The sequence below is a fragment of the Pelodiscus sinensis genome, chromosome 11, assembly GCF_052426305.1.
Source record: "Pelodiscus sinensis isolate ZL-2025 chromosome 11, ASM5242630v1, whole genome shotgun sequence".
Classification (NCBI taxonomy): domain Eukaryota; kingdom Metazoa; phylum Chordata; order Testudines; family Trionychidae; genus Pelodiscus; species Pelodiscus sinensis.
Genome location: NC_143062.1, coordinates 25,789,350 through 25,808,404, shown reverse-complemented (window position 1 = coordinate 25,808,404; position 19,055 = coordinate 25,789,350). Strand labels below are relative to the sequence as shown.

Below are 19,055 nucleotides of genomic sequence, written 5' to 3'. Positions count from 1 at the left end.
CTTGTTCTTCCATGCATACATATCCGGCATACACTGCATGTATATGGAACTCCAACTTGTGATTCTGCAATTATATTTATATGAATCAAAGTAATCCTAGACCCCCCACATGTTTAGGGAAAGGAATTATTTATGGGAAAGTGGCTTAGCTCCCTGAAAGATGGGTTCATTCTGGGTATGCTAACAGAAATGTGCCAGAGGACACTATCACTAGTGTGGGTTTATTGACAGAAACAATGAACATTAATATTTACAGCCAGCAGTCAGACTAGGATGAACATGAAATAAATCTGCTCATGCCAATACAGTGATATGAACTAGCACGATTTTCTAATGCTCAGTTTTACCATTTGTCCTTTACATTGTGGTGTGCTGTGCTAGAGATACAGAATCCATTTTCTCCTGCAAAATGATTGTGTTGATTCTAGAAATGATATCTTCTTCGAAAAATCCATTTCCCTTTCCTGCATGCAAGCAGCTAAGTAGTAACAATGCCCTGTCTGTTCTCACTCCACAGCCAGCCAATCCCTCCTCCTGCAGCCAACATTCATCCTGTCTCATATTTACCCCAGAGGTGTAACTGCAGCTCAGGAGAGGTCTCCTGTGGACTCTCTCTCAATAGAGTGAGGCTGTGATGTTAAATAAAATCTGATTTGTTCTAGGCTTACACAGAAATTAATTGCATTTTCCCCAGAGCTTTTGCACTAGCAAATGATGAAATATCACAGATTTAACAACTGCAATGGATAATATTATTCAACACCACTATCTTTTTCTTCAAACAAGACCATATAGCTTAATTTAGATGCCTGACTCTGTTGGGTGAAAGACTTGTGGAAGGTGTCACTTTAACTGGGCAATCTGGGGAATTAATTAAGAAGAACACTCTGACTTCCCATGACAGTGCTCTTAAGTATTTTAGTAGATAGGCAGAATGGTGGGGAAGGCAAACAAAGATACTGTTTTTAAAAGGAAAACAAGGATTGACCTATGCAGATGCTTATTCCGTGGGGAAGAATGAATTTGAAGACAGAAGCTAAGCATACAATAGGTCAAGTCAGTGTGATACAAGCAAACTTGCTTCAGGATTTTTTCCTAAGGGCACACCATTCCATAGTTTCCCAACAAAGACAGATTTAGAACAATTATTTACATTGTAACTTTAATTAAATGCCACTGATACCAGTTATATTTGACTTAAAGGTTATTCTGCAAAAACACTCCTAACATCCAGACCTCACGACTTACTATGTATTGTCTGTTTTCTTTGTAGCTTTCAGAAAAAATAATGTACACAGCAATAAGAACAGACATCTGCAGTGGCAAAAGTACTCACAAAACATATCATTATATATTACTGCAGTGTTTTATAAGCTTTGTCTTCAGCTGTAACCTTGAATATAATCCTTGATGCAAAATATGAAAAAAGACAATGTGAATTGCCATAAATATTCAGGCTTCAGACATGAAGACACGTGACTTCTCTCTTTTGATGCAATTATCTAGAGAATCAGAACTTCTAGCAATTGTAGAGACATGTCCATGCTCAAAACAGTGCTTATGCAGATTATTTATGATGGGATGGGATGTACATTTGTTGCAGAGTTCCAAGCAGATACAATACCCAGGATCATAATAATCAGGGTGACAGTACAGTAGGTATTTGAAGTTTGAGTGATTTGTAATATTATGAGACCTTTCAGTAGCTCTATACAATATGATGTCAGTTTTCCTGCGTTGTACTCATTAAATTTATCAGAAAATATTACAGGTGTATCTTAATATGCTTAACATTTTGTGTACTGCATCACTTTCCTCACCAGGGGGAAGAATATTCATTTTTCCTCCCCGATAAGCAGTCTTTAAAAAATTTAAAAGCTTAGGGTTTTAACTGCATGAGGCTGCTTGTGCTTTATTTATGATCAAACAGGATTTTTGCTTTAGAAAAAGCTTTCATAGCCTCAGAAATAGCCCCACCCCGAAGGCCTGCTCCTTTAGCAGGCCAGGACAAACATTATGGCTGAGGAAAGAAACAGAGGCATTTCTGAAGCTGCAAAATCTATGTTTTCTCCGCAACCATCCTAATAGAGCAAGAACAAAGTACAAAAACATTCTATTAGAAAAAAAACGAAAAGCCCAGTGCTGTAATTTTGACTCCCGTGGTCTCCAAAAAGGTTATTTCCTAGTGTCTCCAAAGGGACTACTGCGTGGATTTGGATCGCAAACACTCTATTAACAATAGTGATAGAGATGCAGCTGTGTTAGTCTGGTGTAGCTGAAACAAAAGACAGGACTATGTAGCACTTTAAAGACTAAAAAGATGGTTTATTAGGTGATGAGCTTTTGTGGGCCAGACCCACTTCCTCAGATCAATATGTGGAAGAAAATCGGCACAACCATATATACGAAAGTGATACAATCAAAAAAATGAACGCCATGTGAAATTGACAAATCAAATTTTAGAACAGAGTGCGGGTGAAGGGGGAAGGTTAGTTTCTGTGAGGTAATGACACAGGGGTGACTCTGGGATGCCTCTAGGGGAACCCCGTGAAAGGAAAAAGGGCAGAGAAGCCCTTCCAGAAAAGGTAACTTCAGATTTGGGCATTTTTCTAGCAGATACATTCTAGCTCCTGTCGGAATTAATTCAGAGAAGTCCCATGGCCTGTGTTAGGCAGGAAGTCAAACTAGCTGATCACAAAGGTGCCTTCTGACCTCGGAATCTCAGAAGACAAAGCAATATAGCTCCAGGCCAATCTCTGCAAGGCCATCTGGAGGCAGAGCGAGTTTCCACAGCCCCAAACAATGTGGGCTCCTTAGTACTGACCCTGGCCTTTTCGGGATGTAAAAAAGCATTTAAATAGTTCACTGGTTAAATGACTAAAATTTTCACATTTAACTGGTTAATTGCTTGCCCGGCCTCAGTCACTCCCAAACAGCTCAGGGTAAGGGGGTATTTCCAGGTCTGCCTGGGGCTAGTCAGACTGGCAGGGGTTGGGGCAAGCCAGGGCTGGATACCCACCTGCCTGCCCCACATAGGCGGCATAGCCACAGGCTGGGCTGGGTCGCTGGGCTGCTCCCACAGGGGTAGGACACCACCAGACTGCAGTTGGGGTGCCACTGGAGTTTCTCTGGGCCACGGCCTGGGCTGTCACACCTCCAGGCTGCCGCTATGCAGGTAGGGTCCCGGACAGCCCTGCCTGCCACCCTCCCGTCTGTTCCTCCCACCCCACCAATGACAGGCTGGACTCAGCCAGGGCTGTTCCACCCTGCCACAGTGGGACAGGAAACTGGTGACCCAATAAGCATTCGGTAAGCCTAGTGCTTACCAGGTCACGGGTTAAACGGTTAACCTTTTACTTCCTTCTTTACATTCCCATCCACTATCCCAGGCAGACCCTGGAAGAGATTCCGCTGTAGAAGACCTGTCCTGACCTCTCCATGAGGGGTGGGATCAGGTCCACATGGGAAGGATCTTTTAGGGCACAGTTCAGGAGACAATCACCTCAACCTCAATTACAGTTTCTTGTCATATGCAAAGACTCTAACATAGGAAAACAACCTCCTGAATCCCCGTCTCACTCAATTGGCCCATAGGTATCCCAAGCATGCCAACTGCGGCACTAGTGGAAGCTTTAAAAATGCCAAAACAATGTATGACAGACAAGGTGGTTGAGGAAAATCTTTTATTGGAGCTCTGCTTAAGCTTGAAAGCTTGTCATTTTCATCAACAGAAGTTGGTCCAGTAAAGGTCTTGCTTCACCCACCTTGTCTCTCTAATATCCTGGGCCCAACATGGCTACAGCACTGCACAAAAGGGTATATGTCCTATCACATCTACACTTACAACCGCTCCCAAACAGGCGATGAAAGAACCTCCCAAGAAGCAGGCTTTAGATCTGATCCAAAGCCTATTGATCCCAATTATAAAACAGTTTCTCCTGAATTTGAATGGGTTTTGGCTGATGCCTGCCCTTGCTACCAGTTCAGTAAACAGAAGAACAGTGAGAATAACAAAGATGCTGTTGTGACATTGCACAGCAGAGTCAATGACAAAGAGAAAAATTTTGAAGCAGAAAATCATTGACAGTGTTTACCCCGGTGGTCCATGTCTCTGTTGAAAAGAGGGGCAGAGGATCTAACCATGTCTACATTTCACCCATGCCGTTTGTTTATGAAGGTAATTGCAGAGCTGGTTTAGAATGTAATGAATGACATTTAAATCTGGAATTGATTGTTCACATTTATCAAACTTTCAGAAAGCCCATCTGTAAAGTTCAGTCAACTACTAATGAGACTCATATTTATGATATGCATGGCGGCTCAGTAGCATATTTGCTTGAACTGGGCTACAGCTAAGGTTCATGCAAACTCTTTTTCTGCATTCATGAACCTGCAAAACACTCAGTTTAAGAACACAAGCAAATCCAACCCTGTCCCACAAGGCATGCAATTACTTATATTATTAACTTCAAGGGTACAAAGTTAAATACATGCTTTGCTAAACATGAGTGAGATTACTCGCACACTGAAAGTAAAACACACACATAACTGCTTGGCAGAATCAGGGCGTCAGCGAGTAGTTCTGAAAACAGGAATAATAGATCATTCTACAGCCATGGATGGCTCATATTGCAGATTTCTCCTGGACAATGCTGATACTGTTATTGAAATAGTAAAGTACAGGCTGATCTATTTTGGTTTTCTCCTCATGCAGCATTTATTTATTATTTCTCCATTCCCCAAGCTATGAAAAATAAAAGGACAAAAGGGGAAGTCACTAGCTATTTTCCTGGCTTTATTCACAAAGAATCACTTATTTTTTTCCCTCTATATAATCTACATGCAGTTAAATGTTTTCATTATCTCTCTGTAAATAAACCATCTGTTCAGACTAAGCAAGTTCCTTCCTCAGGCTTATTTGGGTATGTACAACACACATACTGTATTTAGCTTTATGTAATATACACAAAGTAATATATATTACTAGGGCTCCCCCTGGTGGCACTGTTGCAAGTGTCTGTTTTGGAACTTTGGTAAATTTGTATAACATTTTCAATAATGCAATCTGCCCTGGAAGATGGGAGTTGTGGAGTCTCTTTGGCACTTGCACACATTTCCTATTCCTCTAGGGTGCATTTCCTTTTGCACAGCACAGGAAAAAACACACACACAAGAAAAATTTTAATGATTAACCTGAAATTCCACCTTCAGACATGCAAATATGGAGCCCCCACACTCTGAACCCTTCAGCCCCAGCCCAGAGCCTACACCCCTTTCTGCACCCCAACCCTCTGCCCCAGCCAAGTGAAAGCGAGTGAGGATGGGGGCAAGCAAGCAACCAAGGAGGTAGGGGGGATGGAGTGAGCAGAGAAGGGACGGGGCAGTGCAAGGATGTCTGGGTTTGTATGATTAGACTGCCCACAGAGGGGCTCACATAAGCTTCCATGGTAGGACAAGGAACCCTCTTTCTCTTAGGCCCTCAGTGGGGCTGGAGAGCTCAGGAGCATATCCAGATTGAGTTTCATCTGTATTTCTTGAAAGAAGGTTTTGGGGGGCAGTGGAAGCCTCCGCAGGGGGATAGAGCTGTCTTGGGGGAAGGGGAGGGCTGTGTGGCCCTGGGCAACTCCCCCTCCCAGTACCCCAGACAATCCTTGCCCCTACCTAGCCTCTCTTCTCCACCTTGCCCCGGCTCCACTCCACCCTTTCCTGTGCCCTCACCCTGAGCCACCTCCTTGGCCCTTCCACCGAGCAACAGAAGCTGAGGGATTACCGGGGTGTGGTACAGAATGGAAACAGGGGTAGCCAGCCGGAGAACACAAACACCTGCTCGGCTTTGCCCTGCCACCCCCGCTTCTCTGGGGCCATGGCACTCTGCTTCCTGCCACTGCAATGAAGTGGAGCACAGCAGGCTAGGAGAGGGCAGCACAGAGGAGCAAAGCAGGCTGCCCAGCCTCTCTGGCACACTGAGTATGTGGGCCCACCTTTGCTCTCCCTGCTGCACCCATAATCCCCTGGGTCCTTCCCATTCACAGGACAGTTGTGGTGGTTGCCACAGGGCCCTCCCAAAGTGCATGGCTAGAGTTGCCAGATATCCGGTATTGAACCAGACAGTCTGTTATTTTCGCCTTCTGTCCGGTAAAAAAAATTCAGAAAATACCAGACATCTAAAATGTCCAGTATTTTCTGATTTTTTTCATGGCCAGGAGACAAAAATCCTAGACTGTCCGGCTCAATACAGAGGCAGCCTAGCAACCTCTAGTGCTTACCAGGGAGCTGTCTGGCCCGGGGCAGGGAAGCAAGATGGTGGGCAGCTGCTAGCAGCCTGTGAGGGCCAAAAAGCCTCACCACGCCGTTTTTAAAGGGACATGGGTTTTTGTTTTGGGGTTTTTTTGTGCTTAATAATTCTCAGGGTCCTTTTTTTTTTATTTTTATTTTTTGCTTTTTCCTGGCGTGTTTTTGTTGTTGTTGGTGGTGGGTATTTTTTCTGAAACCATCTGGCAACCCTATGCATGGCCTGGGCAGCCATCCCGAACCATCCCATGGGACAGCTCTGCAAGAGGATTCTGACATACCCTCCTCAGACAGGCAGAAGCCAGCAGGTGAAGCTCTGTGCACATATTTACACCCGCAGTGGGATAGCACAGGGCCTCAGTTCAGATAGTCTTGACCTTCTTTTCCATATCTCCAGATCAGATACTTTGAGAGCTAAATCACCTACTTTCATCAGTGGCAACACTCACCCACAGAAGACTTCAGAGGAAATTCTAGAACAGGAGTGGCCAACCCGCAGCTCTTCTCTGTCCAAAGTGTGGCTCACAAAGCTTCTCCTGCACCCCCCCAATAGACTCCACTCCCCTGCCCCTTCCCCCCTATCCCCTGTGCTCACTGGGGCAGTGATTCAAAATGGCGCCCAAGATGGCAGCCATCAACAGGCACCAGATATGCTTGACAATTCTGGGGGGGCTTTCCTTTTTTTTCTCCTTGACAATTCTGGTGAGGTTCTTCACAATTTTTCTGCTGCTGTTTCAGCTTTCTTTGTTAAATGGATTGGCCACCCCTGTTCTAGAAGGAGAACTTTGTAGGGTTGACAGGTGTCCAGTTTTGAACTGGACCGTCCAGTATTTGAGCTTTCTGTTCAGGAAACAAATTGAGAAAATATAAATGAGAAAATATAAATGTCCAGTATTTTTGTTGAAACCATATCGTAACCCTAGAACTTTGAGGTATTTCCTGACTTCTCCAGGTTTTCAGAGAGTTCCAGTCAGACCTTAGGTATTTTGTATTTAGCATGTGAACATTATCAAAGAAGGATATAATTATGGTTCTGCAGAAGTCACAGCAAACTATCCCTACCCTCAAAAAAATTCTATATCCAATTTCTTTTTAAACGTGTGGGCTTTGAGTTCTCACTGCTAAACACCAATGTCTTAATTAGCCCATCCTATCGAGTTATGACTTCTAAAGGATTAACTAAAACAACATCACTTTTGTTAATTTCTGATGCAGCTATGAATTTCCTTTCCAGGTACTAGTTTGCTTTTAATTTCCCCAATGACAATAAATCACCCCTGAGGACCTTATACATAGCATAATTGTAAATACAAGTTACAGGTTCAGTTTTAAATGTTTGCACTATATTTTGTAGGTCAGTCAGGATACAGATGTATTAAGAGGAATTCATATAACACCAAAGGAGTCACAAGCCTGTATTTAATCATAGAACTGGAAGGAACCTCAAGAGGTCATTAAGTCCAGTCTTTTGCCATCATGGCAGAACGAAGCATCATCTCTAGATCATCCCTCACAGGTTTGTTTAACCTGCTCTTAAAAATCTCCAATGATGGAGATTCCACAACCTCCAGAATTTATTCCATTCTGACAGTCAGGAAGTTTTTCCTAATGTCCAACTTAACTCCCTCACTGCAATTTAAGCCCATTGCTTCTTGTCCTAACATCAGAGGTTAAGGAGAATAATTTTTCTCCCTCTTCCTTGTAACACTCTTTTGGTTGACATACTATATAATTACTGGCCTGTGAAACTTCCCCTTTTGCCCATGCAATCATCTTACTAACCACAATTTTTAACGTAACATGACATAGCTACGCTTTGTCAGAAATAGCCCCTCACCCTACAAACACTTAGGTACATACTTTAACTTCATTAAAGTCAATGGGCCTGTTAACCTGCTTCAAGGTCAGCACATGTAAGTATTTGCAGAACTGGAGCCTTTCAAAGGAGCAGCTAAATGATGGCACAGAACTGCCAAACAAATTCTGACTCTCTCATACAGACACTTTTCCTTTTAATAAAAAAAAAATTAAACCAGACACAATAATCTATTATGTTATGAAACATACAAAGTTTAAATATTAGCAAAATTAGAATGAAATAAGTTTTAAATCCTAGTAAATATGGATTTAGTGACAGTGCTAGCTTTTAAAAATTCAATACAGTTCATAACAATTATGAATTAGTTACAATCAAAATCTGACAAATTCCAAAATGAAATTTAAAGACCTGTTCCCAAAGGATCTTTGGGAAGCAACACAAAGTTGATGTCTGGCAAGAAACAGATTCTGTAAGGTAACAGCACTATTCTGATAACCTTTTAAAGTAAGAGTCCTATTGATTATGAATGATTAAGTGTCGATTTAGAACGATTTGCCAAACTAATTTTTCATCACACTTCCTATTTGACTCTCAAAGAGGTACCAGTACTGAAACACTGGCATTGCAATGAATGACAAAGAATGCTGAGGTGGGTTTTTCCTCTATTAGTACCAGGAATTCATGTGCAATGCCAGAAAAACTAGCAATCGTACTTTTTCCTTGGAACAGAAAACGTCACAGAACATATTAATAAAGGCTTGATAAAAGGTGCTTTTGTGTTTCCAAGTTATCATAATATAAGGGAATTTAAAAAAAGATTTACTAATAGAAACCAGGTTGTTTATCATTTCAAGGCTTTTGTACAATGATTTTTTTTCTATAGACATAGATATATTTGGGTTAGATGCTGAATTACATCCTACATGGAGGGTCCCAGCCAAGCCTGCTGATGGGGGAGGAGGGAAAAGGGGGTAATTGCCACAGGGCCCGGGGCTTCCAGCTGTCACCGCTGCTTCTGTGGCAGGGGCAGTGGCCACAGCCCCAAGCTCTTTAAATCACCAGGCCCTGCCCCTTCTACTCCAGCCCCATCCCTTCCATCTGAGGTCCTGAAAGCATAAAACCACTTTGCCCAGGGGTCTGGCAAGTCTGTCAGCCCCCCTGGTCCCAGGATAACAACTGCTCTGCACTATTTCTTGGAGAACATTGTTTGCTGTTCTCCTTTCCCCAAGTTATCAGAGGTTCTTCAGATACTCTGGAGTGTTAAATAACATTTTAGACATCAGGTTTCAGCCTCATCTTCCAAGATTTAGCATGATTGTTAGATATGTTCTTCAAGAAAGTTTAAGCAGAGATAGATGAAGACCCTGCAGCAGCTGGGCCATACGAGCATGACAATGTCCCATTCCTCTCAAACTCTTTTCAGCATAACACAGTAAAACAACACTCCATGCAGACTAATGTAGAATGAAATTTCTTGGGGCTGGAAAGTTCAATCTGCCTCCAGGAGGAGAAGCGATCCAGCTCTAGTAAACCTGGCTAGGATGAGATCAGAAGGAGGGTGTAGACGTGTGGGGGTTGGAATACCAGCTATATAGTATTCTCCTTGCCTCTGAGCACCCCTAGCACTTGGTGGCTTTGGGTAGTGGGGTCAGATGTGGCAAGAGCTAGATATGGAGTAGAGGGTTATAAGAAGCCTTGTGTGACTTCTCTGGCTGATCTCAATATTTCTAAGCACAAATCCAATTGAGTTTAATGCAACCAGAAGCAATATTAATTATCTTGGTGCCCTTCTGCATCTTCTACTGTGCAGCCCTTAAGTTTTCTGGACCCTCTTGTGGTTTTTCCCGGGGGGGAGGAGGAGGGAAGGAGACAGACCTGTAAACTAGTGGCCAAAGACTAGCTTAGGGACTGAAATTTGAGACCAGGTAAAGGAGGTAAAATAAGTGATGTAAAATTACAGAAAAAAACTGGATCAAGAACAAAGGTCTAGGAGACTGGATGATTCTGAAGATAAAAAGTTAACTACTTTTCATTTTTCAAGTGCTTTTAGGAGCACTGACTAACATGCATGACCTAACCCCCAATGAATGGAGATAAAGAGCTTTTTGCATATCACAGGGAGGCAGAGAGGTTACATGACTTAATCAGAGGCACAATCAGTATTAGGGATGTTAAAATGGGATTAATCACAAAACTGTGTAACCACTGACATTTTCAGCAGTGATATGGTTACATGAGAGGGGCATGTGCATCCCCAGGAACCAGCTTTTAAGCTGGCTCCCTGCACATACTGGGAGCCTGTGTGTAACCGTGAAGGTTAACCAATGAGCCCAGGTTCATCTGTTAATCTTGTACATGTTTACACTTTCACATCCCTAATCAGTATCAGAGCAAAGAGTATAACTTGTATTCTTGGCTCTCATGTCAGTGCTTATGCCACTAAAGGACATACTTGTCCAAAGGTAAAGTGCTGTTTTGTTTTAGAACATGCTTGTCATGGACTCCACTACATTAGTTTCTCTAGTGATTTATAGGTCTGGAAACAATTAAAGGAGACTTCCTGTTCCTATCAAATTTCAGTCAAATGCTAAAAGTTATTTATGGGGAAATTAACTGCTACATAAAATGAAACAAAATATTTAAAGGAACTATCTTTTTGACATGTTACTACCTGGAAATGTATTTTCCTTTCACTGAATGGATTTTATTTCACTCCATTTCAAGTTGTTCAGATTTGCTGAACTGCTGTGGAACTATAATTGTTCAGCTGTAGACAGACTCTTTAATTTTTAAATGTGATAACACACAAGGAAACAAAGTGAAAACTATAAGGTTGTCTACTCTGAATAGTAATAGAGTTACACTGTTGCTGGTGTATTTAAACCCAGAAGACAGTCTGAAAATAATACAAAATTAGTTTCAAATGAATATGTTAGAAAGTTAAAAAATACACAGTGAGTTGAGCAGGTTCCAAGTCAGAAACCGTAAATTTGTCTCCCACAGAAACAATTAAAGAGGGAAATAATTACAGAATTTGCAGAGCTGACATAAAACCAGTCATACTAGGCAGCAGCATGGAGTTTTGCATTTCTAATGTAAGCAACAAACACTAAAGCTCAGCTTATCAGTTTTTGATGGATGACAGAAGACTCCATTTCTGGTGTAGAAAGTATCCTTTACAATTCCAGACCTGGCATGAATCGGAGCTTTGATTTCAGTAATAACATCTCCTGAAAAATAAGGTGCATTTGATTAGCTTTTATGTTTTAAACAGCTTGACAATTATACTATTGTATGCAATATTATTGTAGCACTGCCCACCAGGGGAGACAAGGCAGGTAAGGTAATCTCTTTTATTACACCAACTTCTGTTAGTGAGAAAGAGTATAATTGTGCCTTGAAAGTTTGTCTTTTTCAGATCTGGGAAGCCACTTTCTCCAGATCTGAAGGAGAACTCTGTGTAAGTTTAAAAGCTTCTCTCTCAGCCACAGAATGTTGGTCCAATAAAAGAGATTACCTCACCCACCTTGTTCCTCCGATAATTGCATTGATATTATGAAAGGGCTGAGGTAAAGCTGAAAGTGACCTCAGTTTGTTCAGCACATTGGGCCCAATCCTGAAAAGCACTGAATCACCTCAACTCCAATGAAATCAGCACTTCACAGGATTTTAGCCTAGCACAGCTGTCACCAAAGTGTGGGGGAATCACTGGGGCTTGCGCACGCACACACACACACACACCCATCTGCAGTCAGATGCCTGTCTCAGCCAGCAAGTAGAACAGAAGGTTTATCAGTCGAAAGGGACACAGCATAGAACAGACTTGTCTGCACAGAAACAATCAGAGCAGTCCATCTTGCGGGAGAGGTGGGGAGGTGTCCCAGGGCTAAGGACCGGGCCCTGGCCCTCCCCCTACATCACCAGCCAGACAAGACTGACTCACTCTGAGCTTTTGGTCCCAGTCCCCCTGCCAGGCTCCTCCTGGTGCCTTTGCCCTGCTTCTCAGGCAAAAGGTATTACCTGGTTGCCAGCTTCAGGTTTTGAAGGGCATTGGCCGTTGTATACATGGGGGAGACTATCACACTGAAATTCCTATCATCATCTATGTATTAGTACAGTGCCCAAGGGAACTGAGGCACACACCTGGGATTACTATAGGACAGTAGAAATCATATGCAACATAAGGTGAATAAAATCCCCATTTCATCACAACAGCATCTGATCCATAGTGTGCCTTTTGCATTATGTACTATTTGGATCCCTATAAGATTGCAACTCTGTATGTTAATAAGAGCAAGATACATGTCTTTGAATGGCGCAGGCTTCAGTAAGCTTTCATTAGCTACTTTTTAAAAAATAATGTACAAAATGCATGCATGCATTCCACCAGTGACAGAAAAGAACAGATTGTACTGGGGCTCTTGGCAGATTGCCTTCTGGGTTTATTGTTGGCTGGGATCCTAGCCAGGAACAAAAAAGGTCCACACCCATCCTTTCCCGATAAGTTGTTTCCTTTTGGATTCCATTTTTGATTGGAGGACTTTAAGTTCTGTTACAGTTTTGAGCACATAACACTGTGTATTTATTTTAAGTCAGTTTGTTCAAACAGGTAAAGTGAGGAGGAGGTGTAGAAAATTACGGTCTGGTCATAGAAACGTGCTTAACTTTTCTCACTTGAGTCATGGATATCAATGGACCTGCTCATATGAGTAAAGTTACACACGTGTAGGCACTTGCTGGATCAGGGGCATAGAGACCAGCAGGTAACTAGAAGGAAACATTTTGGATTAACTCTGCTTTTGCAGTTTGTGTTCCAGATGGATTCAAGAAGCAGGGTGTTGAGGTAGAAAAGAAAGGGATTGAAGAACATGAGCTAGGGTTAAATCACCATCCCAAACCATCATTTAAAAAAAAAGGCCCTGTAGCACCTTAGACACTAACAAAAATATAGATAGTATCGTGAGCTTTTGTGGGCACAACCTACTTCTTCAGATGAATGGAGCAAGAGGCACAGAAACCCCAAAATTTAAAGCAGAAAAAAGCGTAATTCTTAAGGCAGCCTGTTGCCTTACCTAAGCGCCAGCCATACTCCCAGGATGACAACACCGGATAGTGGAATTTCTCCTCAGGTCTCTTCTGCTTTCTCTCCTGCAGGTACAGATGCCTCCCTTTGCCCTCCTGGGAGATGCCCTGGTACAGCAGATGCTTGGTCTTGGGAGTTGCAGGTCTCATTTCCATAAGAAGGGGCTCCTGACTCTTACCCTCCTGCTTCCTGGGGAGGCTCTCTCCTTCCTCCTGGGCCCTAGGGGGGGTGAGCCCCTCCTCCTGCGCCTTGGGAGGGCAGAGAGCAGGCAGGATACATTTCCTCCTGGAGCCACTGCAGGGCTCTAGCCTGGGGAATTTGTGCCCATACTTCACTTTCCAGCTGACCCTGCTGAAAGCCTCTTTCTCAATCAGCTCCTTCCAGCATTGCTGGGCCCTTGTGGTCAGTAGATCCCTCATGGCCCTTAGCAGGAGACCAGACTAGTTGCTGTGTTTGGTACAAGTGAGTTCCTGGAGTCTGTGGTGTCCAAGGAGACGGGCACACAGGAGGCAGTGGAGCAGGGTTGAGTTACAGCCACTTCGGAGGAGGGGCACTGCATCCTCCCTTCCTCTCAGCTTCTCACCCACACTGGCTGCCCTTGTATATTGAATGGGATCTTTAAAGAGGTGTTAGTGAGCCCCTTCCTGCCCCCCCCTCAAGCTGAAAATCCAGCTGAGCTGCAGGCTGGGGCCAGCCAACAGGTGGAATTAGTTACCCTCTCTCTAGCTCCCTCTGGCTGCAGAGCTTGTGAACACTGGCAAGGGCAGCTTTAAAGTTCACATTCACTACCATGCATAAAATACCCCACCAGTAACTCACCCTTTGGGGTAGTGGTGATCTTGGGAAGATATTATTAGCACCTTGCTATGCTGCAGGAGAAACACAGGGTAAGATCCTGGTTCTACTGAGGTCAACAGCAAAACTCTCTCTGATCTACATAGCGCCAGCATTGCACCCAGAATGTATACCTGCACATAAAAGGTTCGTCAGAAACTTGATTTCCTTGGATTTTATTTGTGCTGGGTTTGAATCAAATCAAAATCTCATAGGAAAACCCAACAGAAGCTTACAAGTCTCACTGTGTTTGGGATCTGCTCCAAAGAGAGTTTCTGGATTTCCCTTAACTTCCTGGTGGAACTAGACAATGGCTCTAGTGGAACCTATTCTGGGTGCCAGCTGCATACATAATGCAAACTAGAATGGGGCAAGTTTTGACTGCAATGCCAGTTTTATAACTGTTGCCATGGGCAGGGATCAAATAAAAGACAGGTAAAGGAGATAGCTTTCCTTGCTAACTGATATTTTGCTGCCAAAGAGACTACAGTTCACACGCACTGGCTACATAATCGATTTGAAAAAAAAAAAAAAGTTTAACAAAAACATTACATGTGTGAACAGCAGACTCTGCTGTCAGTAGAATCCTAATGATCTCAGAATTTGAGAGCCCTTATTACCTGGAGAACAAAAAGAAAAGGGAGGCTGTATGGAGAAATAAATCCATGTAATCTTTTTTCCTTTATCCTTTAATCAGAGTGAGACAGCAACCACACCCATAATGAAGTGGAAATATTTAGGCCCTGGAATTTAGCCACTAATTAAGTTCCAAATCTCCTCCCAAATCTCAAGAATTTCACAGTAAACTTTAACTTAAAAAGGAGTGAAGTGTCTTAAGTAACACTTTCATGAAACCCTGAATTGTCTCTGATGAAATTGTTGTGCCTAAAAGCATAGCAGAGATTATAATACAGCTTTTGTATATAACATGAAAAAGACACCCACCACAAATATGGGACATTTGACAACTATAAACAACATTTTAGAGAGTTTAGCAATTTCGTAAGTGGCCTCCTACAAACAACATGATACTTGGTTTTCACAACTGGCATTATACCACATACAATGAAACCAAGCAAAAAATACCCATTTGTTTTGGTCTGTAAGGGACAGAGCTAGTGCTGTTGTCAATGTCAAATCTACTGCAAGTGTGAAATTACTTCAGGAGAAATTGCCTGGTTGCCCCAGACACAGGCATGCATACTCTCCCTCCCCTAAAATCCCACTGATGTGGAAGGGTATTCCAGCAGTGATTACAAAAGCAGCATTGTTTTAACAACTAGGCATCTGGGGCGGGGGTTGTATGAAAGGATATAACTGGAGCAAAGATAAGCACAAAAGGTACCAAAATAAAAAGAGGAGTGTCTTGCAGAGTTATAAATTGAGACACCTGATCTTGTAGGCGAGGAAGTTTTTTTAAAACTTGTTTTAAACACTGATTCTATGTGCTTCCTTGGATCCATGTTAATTGCAGAGCCCAGTGTTTATTTTTAAATGGTTTCATGTTAATCTCTTAACCAAGTGAGACAGCATATTTTATTTATGTAATGGTGTTATCATACAAGAAAAAATGGTATCAGTTTCATAGTTCATGATTGTGCAAATACTTACTGCCCCAGTTGTTTTTATATTACTTTGAAATGATTATGTATTTTAAGTCCCCACATCTGTGACTGAATGCTGTGTGTGCAGTCTCATTGACTTCAGTGGGGCTCTGCATGGGAACGGGAACAACTGCAAGATCAGTGACATTGTAGTGCATGCAGTTGCCATTCATTAGACTATAAACATTCCTTTTCTTCCGTAGTTTAAATTAGGAGGGTCCTTGGGTTTAGTTTGTACAACAAATAAGACTACAGTATAAAGTAAGCTTTCCAGGTTGCTATTATGATTGTCCTACGGGACTCTGAATAGAGTATCAACATCCCAAGAGCTACTTAACACTGTATGTATCATTTTGATACAATTTCCCTTTTTTTCATTTTCAAGGGGGGAGCTAAATAGCTTGTGAGTAAAGTCTGTTGCAGCCAGCAGAAAATAAGAGACTTAAGCAATGCTTGAAGGTTTTTTTTGTTTTTTTTTTTACAATTGTCATGTGTACAAGCACACACGAAATTTTTTACTTGATAATTGTATTACCAGCTTCTCATGTCCCCTACTACCTATGAAATTTGGAGACAGCCAAGGTTGTTTCTAGTGACTTTAGAACTAAGCCCTGACTTAAGTCAAGCCACCAGAAGAGCTCTTGTAAAGTTTTGCAAGCTCTCCAGCAACCGTTAGAGTTATAACAATTGGTTATATTCATTGTTCTTAAAATGGCAAAAGTGAATTTGTATTCTGGTTACTTACCAGTTTACCAAGGTGGGTAGAATGAGGAGAGCAGCTGCTAATAAAAAGTTATCACATAAGAAATTTCTTATTCTACTGCACAGCTTCTTTCTTACTTCGTTTCTCCTGGGAAGTAGGAAGCACTGAATGATAGAAGTGGGGGGAAGGAAACAGTTTTATTCATTAAGCAGAAAGGAGGGAATGAAGAAGTAATCCTCCAAACATAAAGAATTTTGTAAACTAAGGAACTATGTGGGAATCAAATTGGTAGCACCTTCCTGCAAAGAATGAGTCTGTAGGGAAATAGAAGTTAATTTCACAAATCTTAGAGACTTGCACACTTCCCTCCTTCCCCATCCACAATGCCCCTATGACTTTTTGTGAAGAGAGTCCCCAATGACTTGCATGCCAACCAGTGTGGGATTTTAATAGCTTATCTGCAACAGTATATGTATACACGTTGCATGCTCTTATTTTTAAGATTCTAATGGGTAGCCATAGTCCAAGGTATGGCCCAAGAGCAGTTAAAGGTGGTCTATGTACAACAGTAATAGATGTGTAGCCGTGTTAGTCCTGTATTTTGTTTCAGCTACACCAGACTATGTAGCACTTTAAAGACTAACAAGATGGTTTATTAGATGATGAGCTTTCGTGGGACAGACCCACTTCCTCAGATCAAATAGTGGAAGAAAATAGTCACAATCATATATACCAAAGGATACAATTTAAAAAATTAACACATATGAAAAGGACAAATCACATTTCAGAACAGAAAGGGGATGCCGGGGGGGGGGGGGGGGGGGCGGGGGGAGAGAGAAGGAAGGTAAATGTCTGTGAGTTAATGATATTAACTCAGACATTTACCTTCCTCCCCTCCCCCCCGCATCCCCTTCTGTTCTGAAATGTGATTTGTCCTTTTCATGTGTGTTAATTTTTTAAGTTGTATCCTTTGGTATATATGATTGTGACTATTTTCTTCCACTATTTGATCTGAGGAAGTGGGTCTGTCCCACGAAAGCTCATCATCTAATAAACCATCTTGTTAGTCTTTAAAGTGCTACATAGTCCTGTATTTTGTGTACAACACTACTTTTACTGGCACTACAATAATGGGTTTGTATAGCAGAGAAGGAAACCCTGAGTTAAATACGTAAAATACAAGCTTTGTGGCTGTATTGCTGAAATTGAGATTTCTAATAGGATGAACTTCACTCCCAGAGCTGAGACAAAACTACAGCCGGAGTGATGAAACATGCTTATTTACACTAAACTCATCATTAGCTAGCAATAAGGTTAGCAAATTCTATTTTGTGGATAAATACCATCCTAGGTTTATTGTATACACAGGTGTGAAGGGATGTGATTCCTTATTACAGACCCAACATAAGCTGAACCTTAGGTTCAGCACAGGGTAAGGCAGAGAAAGGTTAAGTGATTGCAGGCAAGAAGAAACTTCTACCAGATCACAGTATGCAGCCTGTAGGTAGCAAGAGCGAGAGCACAAAAGCCACTCATTTTCAACTCCTATCTGCTGCAACGGGTGGGGAAATTTTTCATCTTTAACCCCTCTTCATTAGCTCTGTGCTAGGTCAGTTTTAACTAAAAAAGACTCAGATAAAAATCAATACAAGGAGCCTCCTTGGCAGCAGCAACATGCACATTGCTTCTGGTTTCAAAGCTATTAATCTTGAGTGGGAGTGCTTGTTTAGAAAAACATGTGCCAGTTTCTATAGCAACCTATTGCTGTGTTAAACCTACAGAGATAAGGGTGTAATAAGCAGGTGAAACCACTTTCTGATTCAGTAAATACAGATTCTGCCTTTCAAGTATTAAAGGAAAGCCCCTAGAAAGGAGCTTTGGGGCATCAAAACTATCAGTTTCTAGTGAAACTGACTGTAAGTGCTTATGTCAGGGGTGTCCAAACTTTTTTCAAAGAGGGCCAGATTTGAAGAAGTGAACATGCGAAAGGGCCGTCCCCGCACTCTCAGCCCCAAGGCGGAGGGCCCGCAGGGTCGGAGGCGGGAGGAGAGTGCAGGGTACACCGGCCTCACAACGGCCCGGGGCAGGGCGAACCCGCAGCTGAGCGGGGCTGCGGACGTGCCCTACAGGGCAGGCTCTAGGACCGGAGGCCATGGGCGGCGGCAGCGCGGCCGGAAGCGGTGCGCTAGGCACGCCAGTTCAAAAGAGTGCCGGGGAGCCAGGAGAGGAAGTGGGGGCCATATTAAATTGGAACACGGGCCGCAATTGGCCTGCGGGCCGGACTTTGGACATGCCTGGCTTATGTATTAGCCACCCAAACAAGCTGAGTGCTTCGCATGGAAGGTGAAGACTGTTCATAGAATACTAGAACTAGAAGGGACATTCAGAAGTCCAGTCCAGGCCCCCACACTGATAGCAGGACCAAGCACCATCCCTGACCAATATTTAACCTGCTCTTAACTATCTCCATTGATGGAGGTTCCTAGGGAATTTATTCCCATGCTTAAACACCCTGACAGGAAGTTTTCCCTAATGTTCAACTTAAACTTCCTTTGCAGAGGTCAAGGAGAATAATTCTTCTCCCTCCTCCTTCTAACACCCTTTTAGGTACATGAAATTTGCTATCAAATCCCCCTTCAATTTTCTCTTTTCTAAACTAAAGCCCAATCCTTTCAGTTTTCCCTCATAGCTCATGTTTTCTAGACCTTTAATCATTTGTTG

The 19,055-nt window shown here is 42.5% G+C and overlaps 1 protein-coding gene across 1 annotated transcript; it reads right to left on the bottom strand.

Annotated features, from left to right (window-relative positions):
- Positions 1 to 3,545: 3,545 nt before the first annotated feature.
- Positions 3,546 to 15,373, bottom strand: LOC142830929 (protein SPMIP1). Its single transcript, XM_075938850.2, has 2 exons — positions 13,183 to 15,373; positions 3,546 to 11,340 (listed from the first exon to the last, which is right to left on the bottom strand). The coding sequence occupies exons 1-2, from the start codon at positions 13,610 to 13,612 to the stop codon at positions 11,201 to 11,203; spliced, it is 570 nt and encodes a 189-aa protein (XP_075794965.1). The 5' UTR covers positions 13,613 to 15,373; the 3' UTR covers positions 3,546 to 11,200.
- Positions 15,374 to 19,055: the final 3,682 nt, after the last annotated feature.

Coding starts and splice junctions, on each gene's coding strand:
- LOC142830929 (XM_075938850.2), bottom strand. CDS start 13,612: ATGAGGGATCTACTGACCACAAGGGCCCAGCAATGCTGGAAGGAGCTG. Junction 11,341..13,182: donor GGAGTATGGCTGGCGCTTAG/GTAAGGCAACAG, acceptor CTTATTTTTCAG/GAGATGTTATTACTGAAATC.